General features: G+C 44.0%; 1 protein-coding gene across 1 annotated transcript in view; it reads left to right on the top strand.

The window, feature by feature from the left end:
• The window catches only part of LOC137631223 (uro-adherence factor A-like), an 84,514-nt gene that overhangs the window by 13,797 nt on the left and 45,106 nt on the right, over window positions 1-25,611 (top strand). Inside the window, exons 2-3 of the mRNA XM_068362988.1 lie at window positions 6,417-7,875; window positions 8,771-8,895. Coding sequence (XP_068219089.1) covers window positions 6,427-7,875; window positions 8,771-8,895 — 1,574 coding nt within the window. The 5' untranslated portion in view covers window positions 6,417-6,426. The remainder of the gene's footprint in view (window positions 1-6,416; window positions 7,876-8,770; window positions 8,896-25,611) is intronic.

Below are 25,611 nucleotides of genomic sequence, written 5' to 3'. Positions count from 1 at the left end.
GGTGAGTTTGAAAAACGAAGACAGGCTTGGCAGTCTTACCCTTCTGAGCTAGCTGACTCTTTGGGTCTCTTCGTCAAACGCCCTTGCAAGTGCAAGAGGTTGTCCCCACCTGGGAGCACATCTTCTTATGTAGCTCGCCAGGGCCAGCATGACTTGTCGCCTGGGAGACCTAGCCCTTCAGAGCTCGCTGATGATCTCTCCAGCGATTATCCGGCGGACCGATGGCTAACCCGTGAGACTCGCCTAATTAGCGCACGCGTGCTTGCCAGGTGTGATCACTGTCACGCTCACCTGGCTGAAATGAAATAAATGCTCGCCCACCTGTGCCTCGTACTCTCAATCTCTTAAGCAGACCTTAACTTCTCGGATAGTGTGCAAAACATCCGCGCACTCATACACCTACTGCTGTACATGTGCCCTCACCCCCATTTGGATCATGCTCGTCTGAGATCAGTGGAGCAACTCCTGCCAAAAGAGGTAGCAGGTGCTCCTGTTCAGGCTTCGCAGCCCACTCTTGATCCTACTGTGTTCGTCAAGGAGTTGCTCTTGTTGCAGGAGATCTTTAAGGCAGTGTGTTACCATGCCTGCTTTAAGAAATCCTGCAATGTTTTCCATCCTGTTAAAGACTTTCAGAAACTGGGAAGGTATCTGTGTCCTCCCAACCCTCTGAGGCTCCCTCTGGTCCTAGACTTTGCTCTGCTGAAGGGAACAGGCTTGCTTCTGTTAACATGAATCTGCTCATCCCCCTTCTGGAGCCAGTTCCAATGGATGAACACGCTCCTATGGACATACAGTATTTCCAGGCTTCAACATCACCTAGAAACACAGAGGTTCAAGCCTACAGCTTCCGAGCTTGATCCCTTCTGGGAGGACTTCGGGGTTTATCCCATTAAGCCTAACCCGAGGCGCCATAAGAAGAGGCAGGTTACACCTCTGTGGGACACCTTTCACACCTGGGCCCACAAGGGATCAAGATCTCTGAGGGAAGTCTTGTTCACTGACTCTTACAGGCTGTCGCCAATTGAAGTTGTTTAGTGGGCTTCTTACTCAGAAGCCTTATAATCATTGAACATCCCAGTTTAAACCCATGCAAAGTCTTTTGAGACTAAGGGTCAGATAGAGGGCACCAGTATCTTTTCTTCCTTCACTGGTAAGACTTGAGAGAGGAAGGACAAGAACATGCTCTTGAAGAACTGGTCTTTCAAATTTTTGGGGAGACCCTAGTCTTCAGAAGCAGGTTCAATGCGCTGTAGCCTCTCACAACTCGCATAGCTAAAGTTGAACCCCTCCTCCTCCCCCTGTGATTCAGATCAATTTGACAATTCTGTAGGTGAGTTACTATCTCCAGCCATACTAAAGGTTCATGTCAGGCAGGAAGGCAATTTTGAGTCCACTGGCATGCAGGAGGCTACTCAACGACCTTGGTGAGGCTCCCTAATCTCCTCTTAAGGGGAGGGATGTGACCATAGACGGCGGCATGACTAGAGCTTCCGTGGTCTAAACTTGCCGCTGGTTCAATTGCAAAAGTCAATTAGCAGATATTTGTGAGTAAGGACTCCCTTAGGGCTGGCTGCTCCACTAAATTGTTTCCACTACTATTTGTAAGGCAAAGAAATTACTATAATGTACTTAATGTGACCCTTCTCTGCCCCTTAGTTGTGGTCGTTTCAGCTGTAGCCCAGGTCATGAACTCGAAGCTGTCAGTCCAGTCAGTTGTGATCCTCCCACTGACGCCGCAAACATGAAGGTGTTGGTGAAGGCTACGCTTCAGGCCTCCTCCTAGATGGACCACGGGTCGGGGACGGTGGGTTTTTCTGGCTACCACCAAAGACCTATCCTTATTGGCCGAGTTCTTGACACAACGTTGCTAACCAGTGGGCCAACTGGATCCTGGAGAAATGTGCCACGATGCTGTTGTCTCCAAGTTTTAGAGACAGGTGCCGAGGAAGGAGATCATACTTCTCTGTAAATCCTCCTGAAGATCCTTGTCCTTGCTTCCTCTCGAGGACGTCGACGGGGTGACCGATAAGTGGAGGAAGGTGAGCCAAGACTCTTCTTTACAGGGCTGTTAAATCTTGGCCTACCCTCTTTGGCACAAGCTGGGCCTAAGACTTTTCCAGCACCAAGACAAGACCCTAAGATCTTCAATGTTGGGCAGAGGTAATTCCAGCTTAAAGAGGGGTATCCCAAAAGGCCGCCCTTTCATGACAAGACAGCAAGCGGAGGAGAGGGTGACCTGGCGAATGTGTTTTACAGGGTGATAGGTGTGGCTTCCTTCCCACAATACTACCAGTGCGGAGATGGGTGAGACTCGGGTGGCAGGGGTGGTAGTGCCACGGGGCAAAACCCTGGAGAGAAGGGCGCCCTCCAAGAGGTCCTCTATGGATCCCTAGGATTTTACAATCAATTTTTTCTCGTAGGAGACATCTGGAAACTAGAGACCGGTCATCAATCACTCCGTTCAAGGTGGACACCGCAGTCATGGTCAAGCTGGCAGTAAGACCAAAGGACTTCATGAAATCATTGGACCTAAAGGATGCATACGTCCAGATCCACGTCCATCCATCCTCAAGGAGGAGGGTTTGTATTGCACAACAAGGTGTACCAATACAGGGTGCTGTGCTTTGTCTCCTTCGTTATCTAGACGACTGGCTAACCTTCGCAGACTTGGTGGAGACCCTTCTTCTCTGATTTTGCCTAGATCTGGGAATCATGGTAAACACGGAAAAGTCAAATTTAGAGCCAAATCAGGACATGGTATACCAGGAAAGGAGGATAAATACCATTCAGGCAAAAATCTTCCCATTGCAAGATTCAAAGAAGTGCCACAACCATTCCTTCAGAGTGGCTCTTTGCTGCCCCATCAGTGGCTGGCAGCACCTGTTAGATCACCTGACTTCATTAGAGCACCTGGTGCCACCCAGTCATCTTCACATACACTCACTTTAATGGTAGCTGAAGACCTTATGGTCTTAGGGCTAAGACCCTCCCAGAATGTTCATTCCAGTGGGGACAGATCAGAAGAAAGACCTGAGTTGGAGGAGTCTCAATTCCAACATTCTTAGGGACGTAGACCTGCTTTCTCTTCCCTTGTATTTAATGATCTTCACCTTTCAACATTTCCTACAACTTTTTAATGAGTGACAACATGGCTGTAGTGGTGTACTTAAACGAGCAAGGAGCTACTGTTTCATGACGGCTTTGCCAACTAGCCGTAGAAATCCTGCGTTGGACAGAGGACAATGCGATCTCGCTGTCAGCCCGTTTCATGCCAGGTAAAAGCTATATAGTGGCAGACAATCTGAGCCAGAAAACTCAGATACTGTCGTTAGATCTGAGTGGTCTTAAGCTCTCAAATTGTAAACAAAGTTATTACTTTGTGGTGTTCTCCAGTCATAGACCTATTTGCGATGTTCCTGAACAGTGAACTTCAGGTGTACTGCTCGCTGGTACAGGGCCCACAGGCAGGATTCCCTCCAACACCCGTGGGACAACATGGACGTCTATGCGTTCCCCTGTTCTGCCTCGTGAGTAAACTCAACTCATCAGATCAGCAACCAACCTATCAGTGGCTCAGAAAGTTCTGCTATTTTCGCAGGCAGAATGGTAGCCAGACCTTCTGCTGTTGCTGGTGGAGGTTCCAAGGAAGTTACTTCCCCTTCCTGACCTGTTGTGTCAACCACACATCCAGATCAATCATAAATCAGTCACATCCCTACGACTTCACGCCTGGAGATTATCCAGTATCTCACTCAGAGAGGGTTTTTGTAACCAGTGGAGAAACAAATGTCTGGATACCTAAGGAGGTTATCATCCTCAGTTTACGAAGGAAAATTGGTGATGTTTTGCCAGTGGTGTCATGGTAAGGGGCATCTCTCCTCTTGGACCCAATATCCCTTTAATTATCAGGTTTTTACTTTGCCTCCGGAAGGAAAAACTCTGCTCAGTGTCGGCCATAGGAGGCTATCGCTCAGCCTGGAGTCAGGTCTTTAGACTGAAAGGAGAAGATATTTTCTCTTCAGTGTAGTTGTCTATGCTTATATTGTACTTTGAGCAAGCTTGCCCCCAGTTGGAAGTTAGGCCACCTTGGAACGTCACGGAAGTCCTGCGTTCCCTTAAGGGAGCCCCTTATAAGCCTCTGAGTCGAGTCTCTTACTGAGACCTGACTCTCAAGAGTCTTTTCACTCGCCCTGGCCTCTGCTAAGAGAGTCAGAGGAGTGAGCTACATGGTCTTTCCTACATCACTCATTTAAGGGTGTGGGGACAAATAATTTCATTCAACTTTGTCCTAGAGTTTGTTGTGAAGACTCAAAATCCAGCTTTTTCAGACCCCAGATTTACATCCTTTTCGATTTTTAGTATTCGGGAAGTAACCATTGATCTTGATCAGCTGCTTTTGTGTCCTGTGAGAGTGCTAAGGCACTATCTCGTATTCACGAGAGGAGTTGGCGCTAATATGAAACGCCCGTTTGTTAGTATGGTCAGGGTAAAGAAAATCTCCTAGATCATGATTTCTTCTCGGATTAGGCTGGTCATTGACCGAGCTCTTAATCCCTCCCCTTTCCCAACACGGAAGGGCTTGGCCCAGAGCTCATGAAGTCAGGGCTTAAGCACCTTTTTTGCATTTAGAAAGAACCTATGTGACAAGTACTACAGGTGGGTGTATGGAGGTGCCAAACTACCTTTGCAGCCTACTACCTGCAAGACGTAACACATAGGTCCTTAGATATGCTCCCTCACAGAACTATTAGCTGTTGGTTGTGGACTGAGGTTACGGATTTAGTCCGGAATAAATGGAAAGAATGACTAGCTTCTTTTGTTTTCATCTTCCCCTCTCTTGGTGCACAGTATCTGTCTTGCCTGTCAACGGGCTTGATTAAACTATGGGTAAGCCCCATTTAGCTGATTAGCTAATATATCTGGTGTTATTTATCATTATGTCCATATTCTCCTAACGAGGGGTAGATAGAGTCTGGGTAAATCACAGTGTTTATATTCACAAACCTCTTTCCGGTCCTAGACGGTGTTACGTTTGTGTTCTACAATTGATTTCCACCTGTGCCCGGGTCGTTGACCCGCTGACATTATCACTAGTTAATGAGGTGTCAAGATGCTCATCTCATGCATTTCCATGCTCAAAAGCAGTGATCCCTTCTGTTAATGTTCCAGCCACGGGGAGAGAGGACTTCCATCCACCGTAGGTTGAGCTGCCTATGTAATGAGGGTTCGTATTTGTGGCGTTGCTACCCACTGGTAATAATCGGACCGATTGTTAACATCTCACTAAAAGTTTTTATAGTCGTTTTCCAGCTTGCACTGTGATCTATCTCCTTTGTAAAGAACTCAGATTTGTACAGTTAGGAAAAATACAAATTACTTTCAATTTTGTCATATTTTACTAGGAATGGCTTTTTCCCAAGCTCTATTCTTGGCATTTACCTCTGCATATTATCCAATGTTTTAAGCTAAGATGTGTGACAGGTAAAAGACTGCACCACCTGTACTTTTGAAGAAGGCGATATCACTACAGTACTTTACTTGTAATCGCTCAGATTTTCCTGCTTTTAAATATGAAAATGAGAATTGGTTTAACATGCTTAGTGGGCAATAATGCAAATTTTAGGAGATTTCTCCTGTAGCAGGGAAAGAGATAGTTTTATGTCTGTCTACAAGTTGTTATAAAAAAAAACTAGAACTGGCAAAATGCTAATGTATCTATAAACTTAAAAGTCAATTGATGATAAATTTCTAAAGAGACTCAAAACCAGTGAATCTTACAGTTCTGTAATTTTGATCTTAATCAGCTATAGTAACTTTGGAATCTATGTGAATGTTACCTGTGACATTATTACATCTTTCATGTAATTTTTAAATTGAAGATAATTTTGGTAACGATGTTGTGGCTTGTGTAAGACTATTTAGATATTTAAAGTCAAGAATTTTGTGTCATTATTTTTTCTCAGAGGAAGCATGCTACATGGTCCTGAATAGTGAAAGTGATTTTATTATGTGAAAATCCCTTTACAATTTATATTGTTTCTTTTTCATGACACTTGAAATAAACAAGAATTGAAATCTTTAATGTACATTGTAGAGGTTTTGAGTTTGATTTAAATCATAAAGTATCTGTTGATAATGTTTTATTCTATTATCTGCCTTTTATTTTTTATTAAATATCTGAAAATTGATGTACAAAGGAGGTTGAAACTTTTTTTATTATTGTAAGTACTATTATTATTTTTAGTATTCTTTGCTAAGCTACAACCCTAGTTGGAAAAGCAGGATGCTATAATCCCAAGGGTTCCAACAAGGAAAATAGCCCAGTGAGGAAAGGAAAAAGTTAGTAAATGTTCTTTTGTTTTGTTTCTTACATAGTATGTAGAAGTTTTAAAGTTTTATTACAATTTTTATTTCAGAAATTACAAAATGGAGTCTAGAAGACGAGGGGGGAAGAAAAGAGCAAGGGAATATGAGCACATAGAAAATGCATACGTAGAAGAGAAAGTTAGTAGTGGTTCCAAAAGAAGAAAGAGTTCTAAGCATGATGGTGGAATGCATAAATCAAATAGAAGTAACAGTACTAAGTCTTTCAAAAATTCAGGTTTTGGGAAGCATGAAAGAGTTGTTGCTATAAGTGAGGTCACATACGGTGGTGCAACTAGCAATACAAGTTCTGGGTCATCTACCAACAGCCATACAAGGTATCTTGCCCGTCATATAAGGAAAACTTATGCATCAAGTAGTAGTAGAAGGCAAGCAAGAAAAGAGAGGCACAAGCTGAGAAGTAATATGTCAAAGTTACCCTTAAGGGATGCTGATAAGGAGGCAGATGAAGGGTCTTCAGATGCATGGACAAGTCAGATTGATGGAGCAGGATGTGACTCATCTAAATCCATGCACACACAAAATGAAAAGTCTGTGAGCACAAACAGTAGGAAGACAAATCATGAAGATTGTAGTGATGAAGATTCTCCTGGGACTGCAAATTCAGCAGAGGAAAACCAAGGCAAAGAGAGTGATGTTCAAATTATTTTGCCTAATTCCTATGAGAAAAAGAAAAGAAGTGAATCAACAGTAAAATCAACCCCATGCACAATTGCTAGTCAAGAGGTGGTTTCCCCATGCACGCAACAGATGAGACTCGCCCCAGCTAGTGTTTCTTCCATTGTTTTTACTACTATACCATCACAGTCTCACATAATGGCAAGTCCTGTGGCATGTCCTATGACACCTATTTTGTGCCACTCAAATACCCCAGGTGTTCCGTTGATGCCATTGCAGAGTTTGAGTAATAATACCTCAGCCATTAGTTCTGACACTACCTCTGTTGTAGCATTGCCATTATTACCTGAAGTGACCCAAGATATTTCGGGTAACATAGGGTACCCTGGAACCTTACAAAGTTCCCTGTTACATTCTATTTTGAAGCCTGAAATGAATGTTGGTTATCAACCACCCCGTGATAAATCATCTGAAGACATTCCGTATCCAACCTCTGGCGATCAAAATAATTCACACATGGTAGGATCAGATGGAAGTGTACAAAGTATACTTCCTCCAGGTGACAGTGAAATGGAAACCCTTGAGGTGAAGGATGAAAAAATACCTCTAATTGACATAGAAGATGACTGTGAAGCTCTTGTGATAGAAAAAACAGAAGAAGAATTTAAACCAGATGTATTAGACAAGCCCTCTAAAAGTCCTGATAGACCATGCACATCAGGCAATAGATCTGAAAGTAACAGCCCTGACATCGTAGCCACTGTTAAACTAGAAAATTGGGCATCATACCTCCTGCAGAGATTGGAAGCGTTTTTTGATCGAGAAGAAGAATGTGATGTTGTTCTCAAGTTTTCAAGTGGTCAAGTTGTAAAGGTAAGTTAATGCCACTGTTGCATTTCTTTCACAATGATCTATGAGACAGTACTTCAAAAGAATCATATTATAGTTTACTGAGCAATTAGGTACTTGAATATGTTTATAATTTACTTAGAATGTAATTATGTATTTTAAGTGAATTCAATTAAAATTTGTTTAGTACTAATAGGATGTTTTTAAATACTATTATCTAATTTTATTTGTAAGGATAATTAATCTGACATAAATGATTAAATCATTCAGTAACAGCAATTTTTGTGCAACTGTACAAAACTGTAAAACCGTATGAGGAAAGTAAGATAAAATAAGAAAACACAAGTAGCCCATTGAGTTCTTGTGTTATTTTGACAAAATGTTTTTAAATACAACTATGATATTAAAACTGATGAAACTTTCAATTAACCAGAGGACCATCTAAGTACATTTCAGAACCCGTTAATAGGAAATGAGTGGCTAATAAAACCCACTGAAATTCACATGGTGAAAAACTGCCTCGGAATTAAGGAAATAAAAAGTACAAAATAATACTGATCAGTATACCAAGAACAGAAGGTGAACTAATTGGCAATAATACATTACCAGTATTAAGTATAACACTTTGATAATATAAACTACTGTTGTTTGCCTATTTTTTCCTCAATTTACAAGTGTTTCATTTAATGCAACTACAGTACGGAAACTTTCAACTGCATGTAACGTATTTCCGAAGCATCTGAGTTGAAATCTTTTTATTGCAAGACAAACCTAGGACTTTTTCAGTCAATATGTTAAACTGGTATTTACTGTATTCTTGGTATACTGTAATTCATAAAATTCAAAAAAGGAAATGACAAATTTTTTGGAATTATAATTTTGGTATTTTGATTTATAATATATTCCTATGTTTACACAGGCACATCGTCCTATTCTTAATGCATGCACCTCTTTGCTGACACAACTCAAAGAACCAAAGGATCCTGAGACTGAGATTATTGTGCCTCCAGAACTTGATTTTGCAAGTGTTGAACCCATTCTCAGGTATGTTGTCTTAACAAACTTCATCAAAACTTTATATATTTGATTTTTTTGTACGAGATTACAAACCTTCGTCTTTAATGTTGTATCCTTTATCTTGAGCTGTTATGATCATTGAAATTTGTTAACCCTCTGGTAATCTTCGGTGATCCTGTTGGGGACTAACAAAGGAATAAAAGTAGAAAGGAACTGAAAGTTACAATAGAAAGCTAACTAGATTTTCTATGAAGGCATTTATGGTTATATGAACAGATGATGTTAAAGTTCGTCATTAAATCCTTATAGGGTTAATAAGAAACTTACGGCTGTTAAAAATTGAAACATATTACATACTCATCATAATGCCTACTGAATTTTTTTTTTTTTTTTACTACTGCTAAGATACCTTTGCTACTTTGTTGGTCTAGTAGAACTTTGACTTTAGTTATGTCGCTATTATTGGTACTGTATCTGGTATTTTATATTTGTTTGTTAGAGATATGAAAACAACAGCTTTTGTTCAGTATTTTCCAATATTTAACTTAGCCGGTGATTATATAAGCTGCAGCTCTGCTGCTCGACAGAAAACTCTACGTAAAAAATCCGCCAGCGATCGCTATGCAGGTAGGGGGTGTACTTCAACAGCGCCATCTGTCGTGCAGGTACTCAGTACTCATTGTAAACAAAGAACTCAATTTTCTCTCTGTCGTGCTACCGGCAAGACCTACTAATTCGCTGTTGCTAACTGGATTTGTTTTCACAACTATTTGGTGAAGTACACTATTCTAGTTTTGAGCTTTCGCTGTGCAGGCTTTCTCTTCAATAAATCCTTGCATTCTTTTTTGATATCGGATTATTTGTTGATGACTTTGGATAGTTTTTGAATTCCCCTTTGACCAATTCAAAATGGCTGACCCTTCTCAAGTCCCAAAATTCAGGAAGTGTAATGCTAGGGACTGTTCAAGGCGTCTTCCGAAGGCCTCTATCGATCCTCACACCATTTGTTCCAATTGTCGGGATAAAACCTGTCAATTGGAAGATCGATGTGAGGAATGCGTTGGGCTTTCGGAATTCGATTTTATCGAATTCCAAAAATATACACGTAGGCTAGAGAGAGATAGAGTCAGGAGAAGTTCATCTCGTTCTGTTGATTTTTCCTCTCCTCATGCCCCACAACCTATTCCTTCCCCTGTAGTGGTTGCTCCCGATCCCCCTTCTGGCACTCAGGAACCTTCGATGGCTGACATGATGCGTGCCATCCAAGCTCTGGGTGAGAGACTTGAGTCCTTGGCTAGTGACCGTAACCAGCTCATGGCGGACGTCAAGGAGCTGAAGTGTAAAAGTGCAGTGGGAAGTGGTAAAGTGAGTGATAGTGTTGTGGATAGTGTTGCGCTTGAGGGTTCGTCTGTTCGTGCCTGTCGTCCTCCTAGTCCGGGACCTCTTGCAAGCTCCCAAGTCCAGGGGAGAAGCAATGTCGTACGACCAATGGGTTCGAGAGGCTTTAATCAGCGAAAAGACGTTCCCTCCGTGGTTTCGGGCGTATCTACCCAAGATCGTCCCACCCACACAAAGACGAGAGAGCCCATTTATTCCTCGTCTGCGGAAGAGGTTTCTCGTAAGAAACCATGGACCAAGGTCTCACGACCTCTTAAGCGCAAGTCGGTCCCTTCCGCGCAAGTCCAACGGCCCAGTTGTAGCCACTGGGTCAGTTCGGACTCGCTGCAGTCTTCCGATGACTGCTCACCTCCTAAGAGAGGCAAAGCGGTACCGCCTCAGGCAGTTACACCGTCTGTCGCCGCACCTGCTACGGCAGACCCTAAGTGGTCTTTGCTGCAGACCATGCAGTACCAATTAACGTCTCTAATGCAGGACTTTCGTGCGGAGAAGGTTGCTGCTGCACCAACCTCTTGCCTACAACCAACCACACACTCGGTTGTGCGTCCTGTGGATGCTGAGGCGACCTTCTTGCGCACTCCAGCTGAGAGAGTCCCGCCACCCATGCGTTCCAGTGTACCCTGCCAGCCGCATGTTGACGTTCAGCGACGCACGGAACCTTCCGTTGACGTTCGCGAGGTACAACAACCGTCAGAGTTGTTTTGTTTTGACGCGGAACGTCAACCTCCGCATCCCAGTGTGGTTACCTCTGCTCGCCCACATCAGACTAGACAGTCTGGAGTAGACGCTGTGCGTCCCCGCGCTGCGATGGTTGTTGCCAGCTCACAGACTGGGCAACAGTTCCATGACGTTGCGTCCGGTTCAGTCACGCGTGCACCCGTGCGACCGGACTCAGCTGACCAGCCGATTCCTACTCCATTGCCGCTTCCTCCTCAATACTCGGATGATGGACTCTCTGATGATGACGATGCGGCACACGTTGATGAACCACATTCGGACCTTGACGAGCCCAAGTCCACGCAACCCTCTTTGGACTTTAGAAAAGTTCTTGCTCTGTTCAAAGAGATGTTTCCGGACCAGTTTGTGTCTGTGGCTCCGCGCTCTCCTCCGTCAGAGTTTGCTTTAGGTACGCAGTCATCCTCGCCTGCCTTTACTAGACTCGTCCTCGCACGCTCGTCCAAGAGAGCTTCACGAGTTATAGGAGAGTGGATGCAGTCCAAAAAGAGTCTAGGGAAGACAGCCTTTACATTTCCCCCTGCTAAACTATCTTCCAGATCGAGCGTCTGGTATGCCACGGGAGAAGTTCTCGGCTTGGGAGTTCCTGCCTCTGCCCAGGGCGACTTCTCAAGTCTTGTAGACTCTCCCCGCAGGCTAGCCATGAGACGCTCTAAGATATGCTGGTCACCTTCGGACCTAGACCATCTGTTGAAAGGGATATTTAGAGCCTTCGAGGTCTTCAACTTTTTAGACTGGTGTCTGGGAGCTTTGAGCAGGAAGATCTCCCCGACTGAGAAGGAATCTTTCTTGCTCATCATGTCCTGCATGGACAAGGCCATATGTGACGGGTCTAGTGAGCTTGCTGCATCGTTCGTATCCGGAGTCCTCAAGAAGCATGAGAACCTTTGCTCTTTCCTGTCAGCTGGAGTGACACCTTGTCAAAGATCCGAACTTCTGTTTGCTCCTCTCTCTAAATGCCTTTTTCCAGAGGACTTGATTAAGGAGATTGCTGCTTCTTTGATACAGAAGGACACCCATGACCTGGTTGCGTCCTCTGCCCGCAAAGCCACCCCTTTGCCTACCTTCGCAGCTAGACCAAGGATGGACACTCCAGCGTCCCGATTTATTCCGCCCTTTCGTGGCAGAGCCTCCAGCAGAGGAGGTGCTCGTGCCAAAGGGAGAAGTGGGAAGAAGAAAGGAACCAAGTCCTTTAAAGGCAGAGTCTGACTGCCAGCTTCTTCAGACAGCAGTGGGAGCCAGACTCAAGAACTTCTGGCAGACCTGGGAGAAGAGAGGCGCATATGCACAATCTGTGAAGTTGCTCAGAGAGGGATACAAGATCCCGTTTGTACGAAAACCCCCTCTAGCAACGTCTCCCATCGATCTCTCTCCCAGGTACAGAGAGGAAGACAAGAGACGAGCATTGAAACAGGAGGTGTCTCTCTTACTAGAAAAGGGAGCGGTAGTCAAAGTCCTGGACCATCAAACCCCGGGCTTCTACAACCGTCTCTTCTTAGTGGCAAAGAAGACAGGAGGGTGGAGGCCGGTGCTAGACGTCAGTGCGCTGAATGTCTTTGTCACAAAGCAGACGTTCGCCATGGAGACCACAAAGTCCGTTCTAGCAGCGGTCAGAAGGGAAGACTGGATGGTCTCTTTAGACCTAAGGGACGCATACTTTCACATCCCCATCCACCCAGACTCCCAACCTTTTCTGAGATTCGTTTACGAAAAGGTTGTCTACCAGTTTCAAGGCCTGTGCTTTGGCCTAAGCACAGCTCCTCTTGTGTTTACGAGGCTGATGAGGAATGTAGCCAAATTCCTTCATTTAGCGGACATCAGAGCCTCCCTCTATTTGGACGACTGGCTTCTAAGAGCTTCTTCCAGTCGTCGCTGTCTGAAGGATCTAAAGTGGACTCTAGATCTGACCAAGGAATTGGGTCTCCTGGTCAATATGGAAAAGTCTCAAGTGATCCCATCCCAAACTATTGTGTATTTAGGGATGGAGATTCACAGTCTAGCTTTTCGGGCTTTTCCGTCGGCCCCCAGAACAAGTCAAGCCCAGTTATGCATCCAGAACATGCTGAAGAAGGAACGATGTTCAGTCAGGCAGTGGATGAGTCTGATAGGGACACTTTCATCCCTGGAACAGTTCGTATCGTTAGGAAGACTACACCTCCGTCCTCTTCAATATCACCTAGCTGTTTACTGGAAAAAGGACAAGACGCTAGACGCGGTCTCGATCCCCATTTCCGAGAAGATGAAGTCTTCCCTGACTTGGTGGAAGGACAGTATCAGCCTCAGAGGGGGTCTGCCCCTGGCTGTTCAGACTCCCAACCACGTTCTCTTCTCGGACGCATCGGACACGGGCTGGGGCACGACATTAGACGGTCGGGAATGCTCGGGAACTTGGAACTCGAGTCAAAGGACAATGCATATCAACTGCAAGGAGCTACTGGCAGTTCATCTGGCCTTGAAAAGCTTCAAGTCTCTCCTTCAAGGCAAAGTGGTGGAGGTGAACTCGGACAACACCACGGCTTTGGCGTACATCTCCAAGCAAGGAGGGACCCACTCTATGACGTTGTACGAGATAGCAAGGGACCTCCTCACCTGGTCAAAATATCTAAACATTTCACTAGTAACGAGGTTCATCCAAGGCAACTTGAATGTCATGGCAGATTGTCTCAGTCGGAAGGGACAAATAATTCCAACAGAATGGACCCTACACAAGGATGTGTGCAAGAGACTTTGGGCCACATGGGGCCAGCCTACCATAGATCTCTTCGCAACCTCGATGACCAAGAGGCTCCCAATATATTGCTCACCAATCCCGGACCCAGCAGCAGTTCATATAGATGCCTTTCTCCTAGATTGGTCACATCTAGACCTATATGCATTCCCCCCGTTCAAGATTGTCAACAAGGTACTGCAGAAGTTCGCCTCTCACGAAGGGACAAGGTTGACGTTAGTTGCTCCCCTCTGGCCCGCGAGAGAATGGTTCACCAAGGTACTTCGATGGCTAGTGGACGTTCCCAGAACTCTTCCTCTAAGGGTGGACCTTCTACGTCAGCCACACGTAAAGAAGGTACACCAAGGCCTCCACGCTCTTCGTCTGACTGCCTTCAGACTATCGAAAGACTCTCGAGAGCTAGAGGCTTTTCGAAGGAGGCAGCCAGGGCGATTGCTAGAGCAAGGAGGACATCCACCCTTAGAGTCTACCAATCGAAGTGGGAAGTCTTCCGAAACTAGTGCAAGTCAGTATCTGTATCCTCGACCAGTACCTCTGTAACTCAAATAGCTGACTTCCTTTTATACCTGAGGAAAGAACGATCTCTTTCAGCTCCCACTATCAAGGGTTACAGAAGCATGTTGGCATCAGTCTTCCGTCACAGAGGCTTAGATCTTTCCAACAACAAAGATCTACAGGACCTCCTTAAGTCTTTTGAGACCACGAAGGAGCGTCGTTTGGCGACACCTGGTTGGAATTTAGACGTGGTACTAAGATTCCTCATGTCAGAAAGGTTCGAGCCGCTACAATCAGCCTCCTTTAAAGATCTCACTTTAAAGACTCTTTTCCTGGTTTGCTTAGCCACAGCTAAAAGAGTCAGTGAGATTCACGCCTTCAGCAGGAACATCGGATTTTCATCTGAAACGGCTACATGTTCTTTACAACTTGGTTTTCTAGCCAAAAACGAGCTACCCTCTCGTCCTTGGCCGAAATCGTTCGATATTCCAAGCCTATCAAATATGGTTGGAAATGAACTAGAAAGAGTCTTATGCCCTGTGAGAGTTCTTAAGTTCTATTTAAGACGAACTAAACCTTTACAAGGACAGTCAGAAGCTTTATGGTGTTCAGTTAAGAAACCATCTTTGCCTATGTCAAAGAATGCTTTATCCTATTTTATCAGACTGTTAATACGAGAAGCTCATTCCCATCTGAGTGAGGAAGACCAAGCTTTGCTGAAGGTAAGGACGCATGAAGTTAGAGCTGTCGCAACTTCAGTGGCCTTTAAACAAAATAGATCTCTGCGAAGTATAATGGACGCAACCTATTGGAGAAGCAAGTCAGTGTTCGCGTCTTTTTATCTTAAAGATGTCCAGTCTCTTTACGAGAACTGCTACACCCTGGGACCATTCGTAGCAGCGAGTGCAGTAGTGGGTGAGGGCTCAACCACTACATTCCCCTAATTCCATAACCTTTTTAATCTTTCTCTTGAAATGTTTTTATTGTTGTTTTTGGGTTGTCCGGAAGGCTAAGAAGCCTTTCGCATCCTGGTTGATTTGGCGGGTGGTCAAATTCTTTTCTTGAGAAGCGCCTAGATTAGAGGTTTTGATGAGGTCCTGTGGTATGGGTTGCAACCCTTCATACTTCAGATCCTAGGGGTCGCTCAGCATCCTAAGAGGATCGCGAGGCTCCGTAAGGAAGACGTACTTAAAAAGGCAGAGTAATTGTTCAAGTCGACTTCCTTACCAGGTACTTATTTATTATATTTTTGTTATTTTGATAACTGCTAAAATGAAATAAAAAATCCTTAGCTCATAATAATGTAAACATTTATTGCTGGTCTCTACCCACCCCCCTGGGTGTGAATCAGCTTATATAATCACCGGCTAAGTTAAATATTGGAAAATGTTATTTTGATAATAAAATAAATTTTTGAATATACTTACCCGGTGATTATATATTAAAGGACCCTCCCTTCCTCCCCAATAGAGACGCAGTGGACCGAGGAGAAAATTGAGTTCTTTGTTTACAATGAGTACTGAGTACCTGCACGACAGATGGCGCTGTTGAAGTACACCCCCTACCTGTATAGCGATCGCTGGCGGATTTTTTACGTAGAGTTTTCTGTCGAGCAGCAGAGCTGCAGCTTATATAATCACCGGGTAAGTATATTCAAAAATTTATTTTATCAAAATAACATTTTTGCTTTGATGTTACCTTTTATTTTATTCCTCAGGAATGCATAAAAGTTTTCTCCCTAGAATTTCTGTATGAAAGACAGCATGCGTATCTTGAGAAAAATGCAATTCCCTTTATGAATGTATTTTCTCTCATGCTTTCTAATTAATTTTTTGGCATTGTCCATAAGGGCAGTCTTTTCAGGATTTCAAGCTCATGTATCATCTATGATCATTGCCTGGTATTATTCCCAGTTTTCCCACAATGATACGATCCTCAGAAGGAATATTTCTCTAATACCATGCACAAACATAATCTGCCCGTTCCTGGGATTGTGTTGTCCAGACTGGTGCAGTTCTTTAGAGGTTGTGTAAATTATAACTGTTAGTTATCAAGTTATCATATAACTGAGTAAGGTATAACTGAATTACTCACTTGTACGTGTTCTAATCTAGGATATCTGACGTCATTTGGGTCGTAGGTATGTGCATTTTTTATCTTTTAACATTCATTTACCCATTCGCAGTTTATGTGTTGAAAGTTTCCACAGTAACTTGAGAATCTCACCCATTTGATCTGACAAGTCCTTCCCACTATTTAATTGAGGTGATGACCTTCTTGATTGGGGAGTAAAGAGGACAGGAGATGCCTTGACAGACTGGATAGAATACAGTATTTATCATATTATGATTTAGCAGACATTCTAATCTCTCTCTCATGCTAGAGAAGAGCTTTTGTAACCTCTCTTTTCCTCATCAAAGTTTTCCTAATCCCAAAAGTGACAATATTTTACTCCAGTATAAAAGAAGGCATTGGTAACTTTAAATTGTCTTTCTGTATTCCTGGCCTTTATGACCTTTTTCCATAAAATATCCATTTTTAGAAAGAAAAGAACATTGTTCCTTATACTCATTCCATGCACTTTTACAAGGCAAGGAATTCCAAGAGAAACTACTTTTGTATATGATATTTTAGTTTGCATGAAGGTACTGGGATGAGAGACAAAGAAGCTGGGTGATACATGGCCACTGTCTTTATAGCTGAAGAGGGATAATGAGCCTAAGAGGAACAGTTTGTGGTTTGTAAAGATAGACTGCAAATGAGTTTGGTTCCTTGTCTATCCATCTAAAGCAACATAAGTGACAAAATCCCTGATACCTGTGACTATAGGCAGTTTTACTCATGAATGTCGTGGTATTCAGTGCAAGAATCACTCATGAGATTGGCAGGTGAGGTCTCCTTGAATCTTTTGAGGTTTCTTCATCTTGCAAATCTAGTTTAGACTTGTGAAAAGGAAGCTTTATCCTGTTAGGGTATACAGTAGTTGTCTCTGGGACATCATCTCTGTGGTTAGCAAGCTTGATTTGGTCCTTTGACCAGTTGAAGTACAATGTCTATTCAGGCATCGAGGGCAACTTCAGCAGTATGGGAGTTGTAGGTGTAGCCTACAACTTAGGGATGCCTGTGTCATCTGTGTAGGTCAGAGATTAGAAGTCACTGATGAAGAAAAAGCTGAAAGTTACTATGCTTTATATACAAAATACTGAAATTACAGAAGAAAACGATGCAAACACTGCAGAAGAGCTGGATTCTTAGGGGGTAAAACGTTGATTACTCACAGATTCTTGTAATTTAAATTTGTTCCGTAACTGGAATACAAACCACGCTATTTGTTAGGGGTTATACTTTCGGCGGAGCTGAAATGACGAGCCATTAAAATTTAGCGAGGGTTAACTACCCCCACCGCTAGTTAGCCAGGGTAGGGGGGGTTAGCTTGCTACCACTCCCATTCACACACCTGTGGTTTAGTCACTTTACTTTTGGCTCGGATAGAGAGCAGTTGTTTCCTCTCTCCCTCCTCGCCTATTCTGGACTGCCATTAATTTTTGTCTTTTAACTTACTTTTTCATATACTTAAATATATATACAGTATATATATATGAAAACATTCTTGATGTTTATGTATATATATGTGTATAGAAATGTGATAAGTTTCCTTTTCAGTGTTTGTGCTGTGTGTGTGATACATATATGACAACGACACTTGCGCACATTAGCAAGGCCAGCATAGTTCCACTTCGTGGGGAACGACCTCTCCCTCTCTGGTCCATCGGTCTTCCCGTCGGCATATAACCGTTAACTCGGCCTGAACCCTCTTCATTCAACTATTGTCTTCGCCTTTTCCTTTTTCTTATGGGAAACATGGATTTCTGAGCGAAGGGAATGTGGCTTCTCAAAGATTGACTACGCTCTTTCTCTTCTCGAGGTGGTTCACCTTTAGAACAACAGTGTACTCTTGGGGAAGCTCCTTTCCCGTGCGCGGGTTAGGTTGCTCTTCAGATTGTTTGTCTCAATTATTTTTAATGAAAATATAATTGTATTTTAACTTTTACAGCTTTTCTCCGTGGGGAACACTTCCCTTCGGAGGATCAGTGGTTCTCACTATTAGTGAATATTCTTAGCTGATTTAAATAATTGTAATTCTGTTTTTATTACAGTTACTCCACTCCCCCTTCGCCCGTGGATATCGACTGGGGAAGGAAGGGCGCAATAATTAATTTATGTTGTTCCCTCGAGGTTCCTCTTTGGAGTTCCTCTCTAGGGAATTTTTTAAATAATTAATTTTTTCGTCGGCGGAATGCTTATTTTATGTTGTCCCTCGGAGTTCCTTTTCGGAGTTCCTCCCTAGGGAATTTCTGTTAGATAACTCATTTTATTTTTTCCCAGTTAACTATGCAGTTTTTCTTTGATCGACTAAGAGTGTCGACGAAGCAGAGCTGTTCTGTTCATGCGTGGGGAATCTGCTGTCACTACTGTCCCTCAGAGGACGTCGTCATGGGCGTCATCCCTTCTCTTAGAAGTACTCCCGTGACAACATGACCAGCACTTCAGATCATCTTAGAACGCTAAAGGAGGTTCGCCTCCAGGTGTTGGACAACTTCCCTTCCGAGAGAAGTTTCCTCCCCAGGTATGAGGTTGTTTCTCCCTTCAGAGGGAGAACTTCCCACATCTTAATAAATTCATCGTCTCCGACTGCTGTTGTTGCCTTCGCCCAGACTTCTCTCCCCCCTTGCTGAGTTTCTCTTCCTTCAGGGGCGGAGCACGGTCTTGGCAAGTTTCTTCTACGAAGTGCTTACCTCTCTCGTTCGCGAGAGAGGCCACTCATAGAGACTCCTCTTCGGAGGATCACTACTGTTAAAGGTCAGCTTGCTGATCCACCGTCCATCATGGGCATCATCACGGGTGTCTTCAAGTCTCTTCTACGAAGTATTCACCTCTCTCGTTCACAAGAGGCCAATCATAGAGACACCTTTTCGGAGGATCAAGCAGACCTATCAGCGCAGCAGATCTACCAGGACCTACCGATCTACCAGCGCAACCTTGCGCTGCAATGTAGTCCTTTGGATTTCGGTCCTGGACTCTAACGCGGACGTTTTTACGGTCCCCATCGGTGGATGCTCGCCCTTCCAAAGGGCACATCCCAGTTCCTCATTGTCCTGCCAGCTGACCTGACGATCTACCAGCGCAATGTTGCGCTGCAACGTAGTCCTTTGGACTTCGGTCCTGGACTTTAACGCGGACCTTTTTATGGTCCCCATCGGTGGATGCTCACCCTTCCAAAGGGCACATCCCAGTTCCTGATCGTCCTGCCAGCTGACCTGCCAACCTACTAGCGCTACCTTCGCGCGCGAGTGCCAACACTTCTGTGCGCGCGCCCTCCAACAGTCTTCCATGCGCGCGCCCTCCAACAGTCTTCCATGCGTGCACCGATTATTTTTCCGCGCGCCGACTTTTTTCTGCGTGCGGGCGCCGATGGTCTCCCGTGGGCGCCAACAGTCTTCTGCGCGCGTGAGCGTGCCAACAGTCTACCGCGCACCCGCCGACAGTCTTCCGTGCGCGCGCTGATGGCCTTCCGCCCGTGCCAACAGTAATTTACGTGCGGGTGCCAATCGCGTTCCTCACGCACGCGCACCAATGCTTTTGCGCTCCAGTGATCTTGCGCGCGGGCGCTGCTGGACTCCCGCGCCAATGGTCTTCCGCAGGCGCACGCCAGTAGTCTCCACGTAGTACTCTCACGCACGCGCCAATGCACCCGCCCTTGCGCAACCAGTCACACACTTTGGCACATTCTAGGGAGAATGCACAAAACTACACAGTGCCTTACTGCGCGCCAGCGTTCTTCCGCACTTTCCTGCGCAGTTACTGTCTCAGATCCAATGTGCCAGCTCTTGCCAAAGAGTCAGGGCTCACAGATCCAATGCCAGCGCTTGCCTGCTCTCCAAGCAGAAATTAAACACCATCATCATCCTGTGTGCCATCGCTCCAGTACTCTCCTACACACTCGCGCAGTAGGCAGTAAAAAGGAATAAAACTTTTTGGACAGGTCACCATTGCCCCATTCCTCCCCGCAGACACATAAACATTGCCACCGGGAAAGAGGAATAAGGCTTCACAGAAGGATTCAAGATCACGAAGATTCCATTCTACAAAGGGAATTGAAATGAGGAATCCTTGATCCCTGTCTCTTCTGAAGTTTCTTTTTTCCTTGACAGACCACCATCAGCAAACAGTAAAACATCAACATTCTGATCTCTAGATCACTGTTTGCTGATGGCTAGTTCACAGTTTACTAATCGCTAGGTCGCCGATCACCAGATCGCCAGTTGCTAGCTCAATGCTGATCTTTGACCTCTACTGTAGTCCCTTCAATGACTAACGATCTCCAATTGCTAACGTTTCCAATCACCGATTGCTGGTCAATAACCAGTCATCAGCTTGCTGATCACTAGATCACCGATGGGCAGCTCATCTTTCTTCGATCATTGAACTCAGCTCGCTGATCTCTGACCAGCCCATCTTCAGCTTGCTCATCTCTGACCAACCAGGGGGGACCATAATCAGCTTGTTGATCTCTAACTCACCATCGGCTCACAGACCACCGATTCATCGGTCATCGGAAATTTGCCAGCAGTTCGTGACTCGAACTTACTATTCAACCTCTTCCTGCAGTTTCCTAGATCAGAAGGTATACAACATACTTCTCGCTATTGGCCGTTCGCCATCACACTAAAGTGATCGGCAAACGCTCGACAACCCTCATCAATGGCTTGCCGACAGGGAACTACTTGCGAGCACTCTCCAACTGCACAGTAACCACGATACATACATATACCAAAGGCACTTCCCCCAATTTTGGGGGGTAGCCGACATCAAACAAAGAAACAAAACAAAAAGGGGACCTCTACTCTCTACGTTCCTCCAGCCTAACCAGGGACTCAGCCGAGTTCAGCTGGTACTGCTAGGGTGCCACAGCCCAACCTCCCACATTATCCACAACAGATGAAGCTTCATACTGCTGCACCACACGACCTCAGCCCTCTGGACAGAGCCAGAAAGTACCTTCACTTAATTCTCTTAAGAGATGAAGGCCAACTTTTCGGTCCTTCAGCATCATCATTGGTTTCTAACAGACCACTCAGTGATGTGATGGACGACACACCATACACCACATAGAGACTCACATCGACAAGCAAGAAGGAACTTGCTCATAGCCTCTTCCCATCTAACAGTATAAACACTAAGATGGGCCAAAGTCCGTTCAGTACCACTATCAGACCGCTTCATTCCAGACTGGAAGAACGTGCTCACCGATAATCTGTGCACAGCATCTCAGATAAGGTATACCGAATGGACTTTGGATCGCCTTGTAGCTGACAAAGTCCCGACTTGACGAGGTCCTCCAACTAGGGGTCTGTTCGCAACGCTCCTGAATCTCAGGCTGCCGTTGCTCCCCAGCCCTAGACCCCAAGGCTCTCTGGCAACAACGGTAGGTATATCAATGACGTTTACGTCTCGTCCCTGTTTTATCTGGAGAAGGGCACTCAAGAAGGCTAGAACATCGGTCAACCTCTCAAGGACTCTCCTAGCTCCGTTATGGCATTATGCAGAACGGTTTCCAAACCTTTTGCAGCTCCTGATAGAGTCTCCAAGAGAACCTTCTCCACATCACAGACAACCCACTTCGACACCTACCGCAAGCTATAGCTTTGCTATGATTATATGCCTGGAGACTACCCAATACCTCTTTGCGAAAAGGTTGTCTAGATATCTGAGGAATTCCTCAGCATCAGTCTACCAGGCAGTATAACGTCTTGTGTGGTTGGTGTCATGTGAAAGTGTGTCTCTCCACTCGATACCTCGATTCCAGCAATAGCGGAATCCTCGAGTTTATCCAAGAGGAAAAGACCCCCTATTCAGTTCCGACAGGTAAAGATGATCACTCAACCTTGATTCTTCACCTTCAAACTGAAAGAAAGGGACACCCTCTCATCGTACTCTTTTCCTAACTCATACGGATTTACAACTTGCCTTTCCCCAGTCGGAATTGAGACCTTCCTCTCGGAATATGGTTCAAATTCTCCGATCCCTAAAAGGACCTCCTTATGTTCCACTTCACCAGGCAACAAATTTTCACCTGATTTAAGAACAAAATGTTCCTATACACTGACAGCAACCATACGAGTCATGGAACTTCATGGTCTCTTTCGACATCGCCCATTATTGAGAAGGGCGAAAGACAATGTTCAGTTTCGTCCCTGATTATGTCGCCAGACGAATCCTACATAAGTCTCCACGTGGTAACGGACGATCCAGAACATCCGTTACTGTACCCAGGGTAGGTATGAGACTTTACCTAAAGAAAACGGCAACAGCCCGCCCGGGTCCCTTCTCTTGTCATCAGCACTGGGAGAGACTAGAGGAGGATCACCGAAACATCATCTCGACATGACGACTCACAGTGTCAGGGCCACTGGTCCTTCTTAGCAGATTACTCTGTGACGCAGGTTTTACAAGAAAGGATGTGAATGCTCCAGGTGACTTTCACAACCTTTCTCCTGCAAGACGTGACCCACAGGAACTCGATACGATCTCTATCGGTCCGGTGGTGGCTGCACAACAGCTGGTTGTATACCTCAAGCTCCTTATTGGACAAGTAGCAAAAGGTTGAGGGCATTGTTACCCGGTTTTAGTCTGCGTTAATAAAAAGATTTGACTGGTTCTTATTCTTTTCTTCATCCTACCCTCTCTTGGGGAAAGCAGTATCCTGGGTTCTCTGTATAAGCTGACTGCAAACCACTGCAGGTAAACCATGCTCCCTTGTGTACCTAGTATTAAGCTAATACTGTTGCATCCCCATACCCTGGCGAGGTGGTATTGGGAAGTCTTGGTTACATCAGGTTTTTCCTACAGACTTGGAATAACTTTACCTAGACAGTCACACTTCTGCACGTCTCAACACACAGCTTGCGTAGGCCACGGACCTTGCGTAGCAAGGTTTAGCGAGGGCAGAGACTCCTTATTTTTGAGTACTAACATACCCAAATAAGGAGTTCCCGGGCAAAGCCAAAAGCCAGATTGGCAGGGACGTCCACCCTTCCTAATGGGTAAGTCACCCCTAATAAATAGCGTAGTTTGTATTCCAGTTACGGAACAAATGGCAAATTCGTAGATAATTTTTATTTTTCTTAACTATACAAAAACCTTAGCTATTTATACAAACTTGCCTGCCATCCCTATTCCCCTTGAAGTCCTACCTCCAAGCAAAGTGACAAAATCACAGGTGTCTGAACGGGAGTAGTAGCAAGCTCCCCTACCCCCGCTAACTAGCGATGTGGGTAGTTAACCCTCGCTAAATTTTAATGGCTCGTCATTTCAGCTCCGCCGAAAGTATAACCCCTAATAAATAGCTAAGGTTTGTATAGTTAGGAAAAATACAAATTATCTACAAATTTGTCATATTTGGCAATGCAAGAGGCGCTGATAGTGAGCGCACTGAAGTGGAAAAAGTCTTGAAGTACAGTAAATAATGGATAATAGAAAAAGATTAATCAGAAATGATAGCAATTCTATGCAAAGTTTGGGGAAAACTGAAAAGAGCTGTTGACAGCACTGCAGATATTTATTGAAAGGAAAGAAAGTGATTTAAGCATACCAATGTATCCAGATGGCATGTATGTGGTGAGACAAGGCATTTGTTTTGTGTGTGTGTAACAGACAAATAACTGGTCAACCTAAGAACATGCAGACGCGTGTGATTATTGAGGTTGTGATGGAACATGCAAGGTAACAAAAAACCTTAGGAATGTCATGAACCAAAAGCAACATGTGGATATCTTGCCTCTGTGAAGGGAAATAATTTTGTATCCATGTGGTGATTACTGTCATTAATTCTTGCTGCTAGTAATGAGGAAAGAAATTAAGTCCAGTAATCAAATTTTGGCTATTAGAATCTTTTTTACACTTTCATGACCAGCATAATATCCAGAAACACCCAGACATGCAAATATAAAGCAGAAGAGGAAATCTCTTTAAAAGGCACTGTTTGTATCTTTCAAGTTTTAAAAAACTGCCCTAGTGTTCCTCTAATTTTATTTTGTAATTTGATAAATTTGAGGACATGTTCTTAAGGGTATAGATTAATGTATGTGATTAGATTTATGTGTTATATGCCTTGTGATAGGGGTGTAAAAATACTACTACTGTGTCCTACATTTTTCAATATTTAACTTAGCCGGTGATTATAATAGCTGCAACTCTGTTGCTCGACAGAAAACTCTAAGGTAAAATTCGCCAGCGATCGCTACACAGGTTGCGGGTGTGCCTAACAGCGCCATCTGTCGTCCAGATACCCAGTACTCAATGTAAACAAAGAACTCAATTTTCTCTCTGTCGAGCTATCGACAAGACGCTCTTATTCGCTGTTGCTAAACTGGAGTTTTTTCACAACTAATTGGTGAAGTACTTTATTCTAGTTTTGAGCTTTTGCTATGCAGGTGTTTTATCTTCATCTTAAATCTTGAACTCGTTTTGGATAGATTTAATTATGGTAACAAAGAGAGTATGGACTTTCTTTCACTTTTAAATGGCCGACCCTTAGACGGAAGTGTGTTTAGGCTTTTAGTAAATATCTTATCACGTTATAGATTTTCCTCTATATATTTTATATCTCTCCGCCTTTATTAGGCTTCTTCGATTAACTTTCCATTTATTATAAAAAAGAAATTTTAATGTTTTGTTTATATAGACCTTTCCTGAGAGTAGGCGGTCCTAACTTGGAAACCGAAGTTAATCAACGTTGAGCCCTTTATATCGTAATTAGCTTTTAAAGAGCTAAGGATTTAAAACTTTTTAAATGTAATATTTTATGAAAGAATTTCTTTGATAGTCTTCGTACTGTTTTCAAAGATGAACTAACGTTTAGTTTTTTTATGCTACGCATTTGTTGACGTTCAGGACGTTCAACATGCGCTCTATCGTTACGATAGAGAGAGAGTGTATCACGGTTTCACTTTGCAGTAAGAGTAAATCGATTCTGACGTTTTGTTCATTCTTTCTTAGCTTAAATGTTTTAAATTCTAATTTAAAGGAACTTTATTTGAAAAACCTTTCAGTTTTTTCCTTTAGTCAAATAACATGTTTTTTTGACGAAATATTATTGGGCTCTTCTCTTAGGTGCGAAATCAAGAGAGAAAGAGAGAGAGAGATAGAGACGGAGGGAGAGAGAGGAGAGGAAACGTTCCGTTCAAGCGGGTAACGTTGTTCTCGTGTTACTCGTGTCCCTAGTCGCTGTACGGGGAGGAAGGATAAAACGTTTTTAGGTTTTTATTCTCGTCCCCAGGCTATGTGCGGTGAGAGATTGAAAACGTAGTTATATGAACTAGTGTTTA

The sequence above is a fragment of the Palaemon carinicauda genome, chromosome 39 (genome assembly GCF_036898095.1).
Source record: "Palaemon carinicauda isolate YSFRI2023 chromosome 39, ASM3689809v2, whole genome shotgun sequence".
NCBI classification, from domain to species: Eukaryota; Metazoa; Arthropoda; class Malacostraca; order Decapoda; family Palaemonidae; genus Palaemon; species Palaemon carinicauda.
The sequence above is the reverse complement of the archived record's forward strand: the minus strand, read 5'-3'. Positions and strand labels throughout refer to the sequence as shown.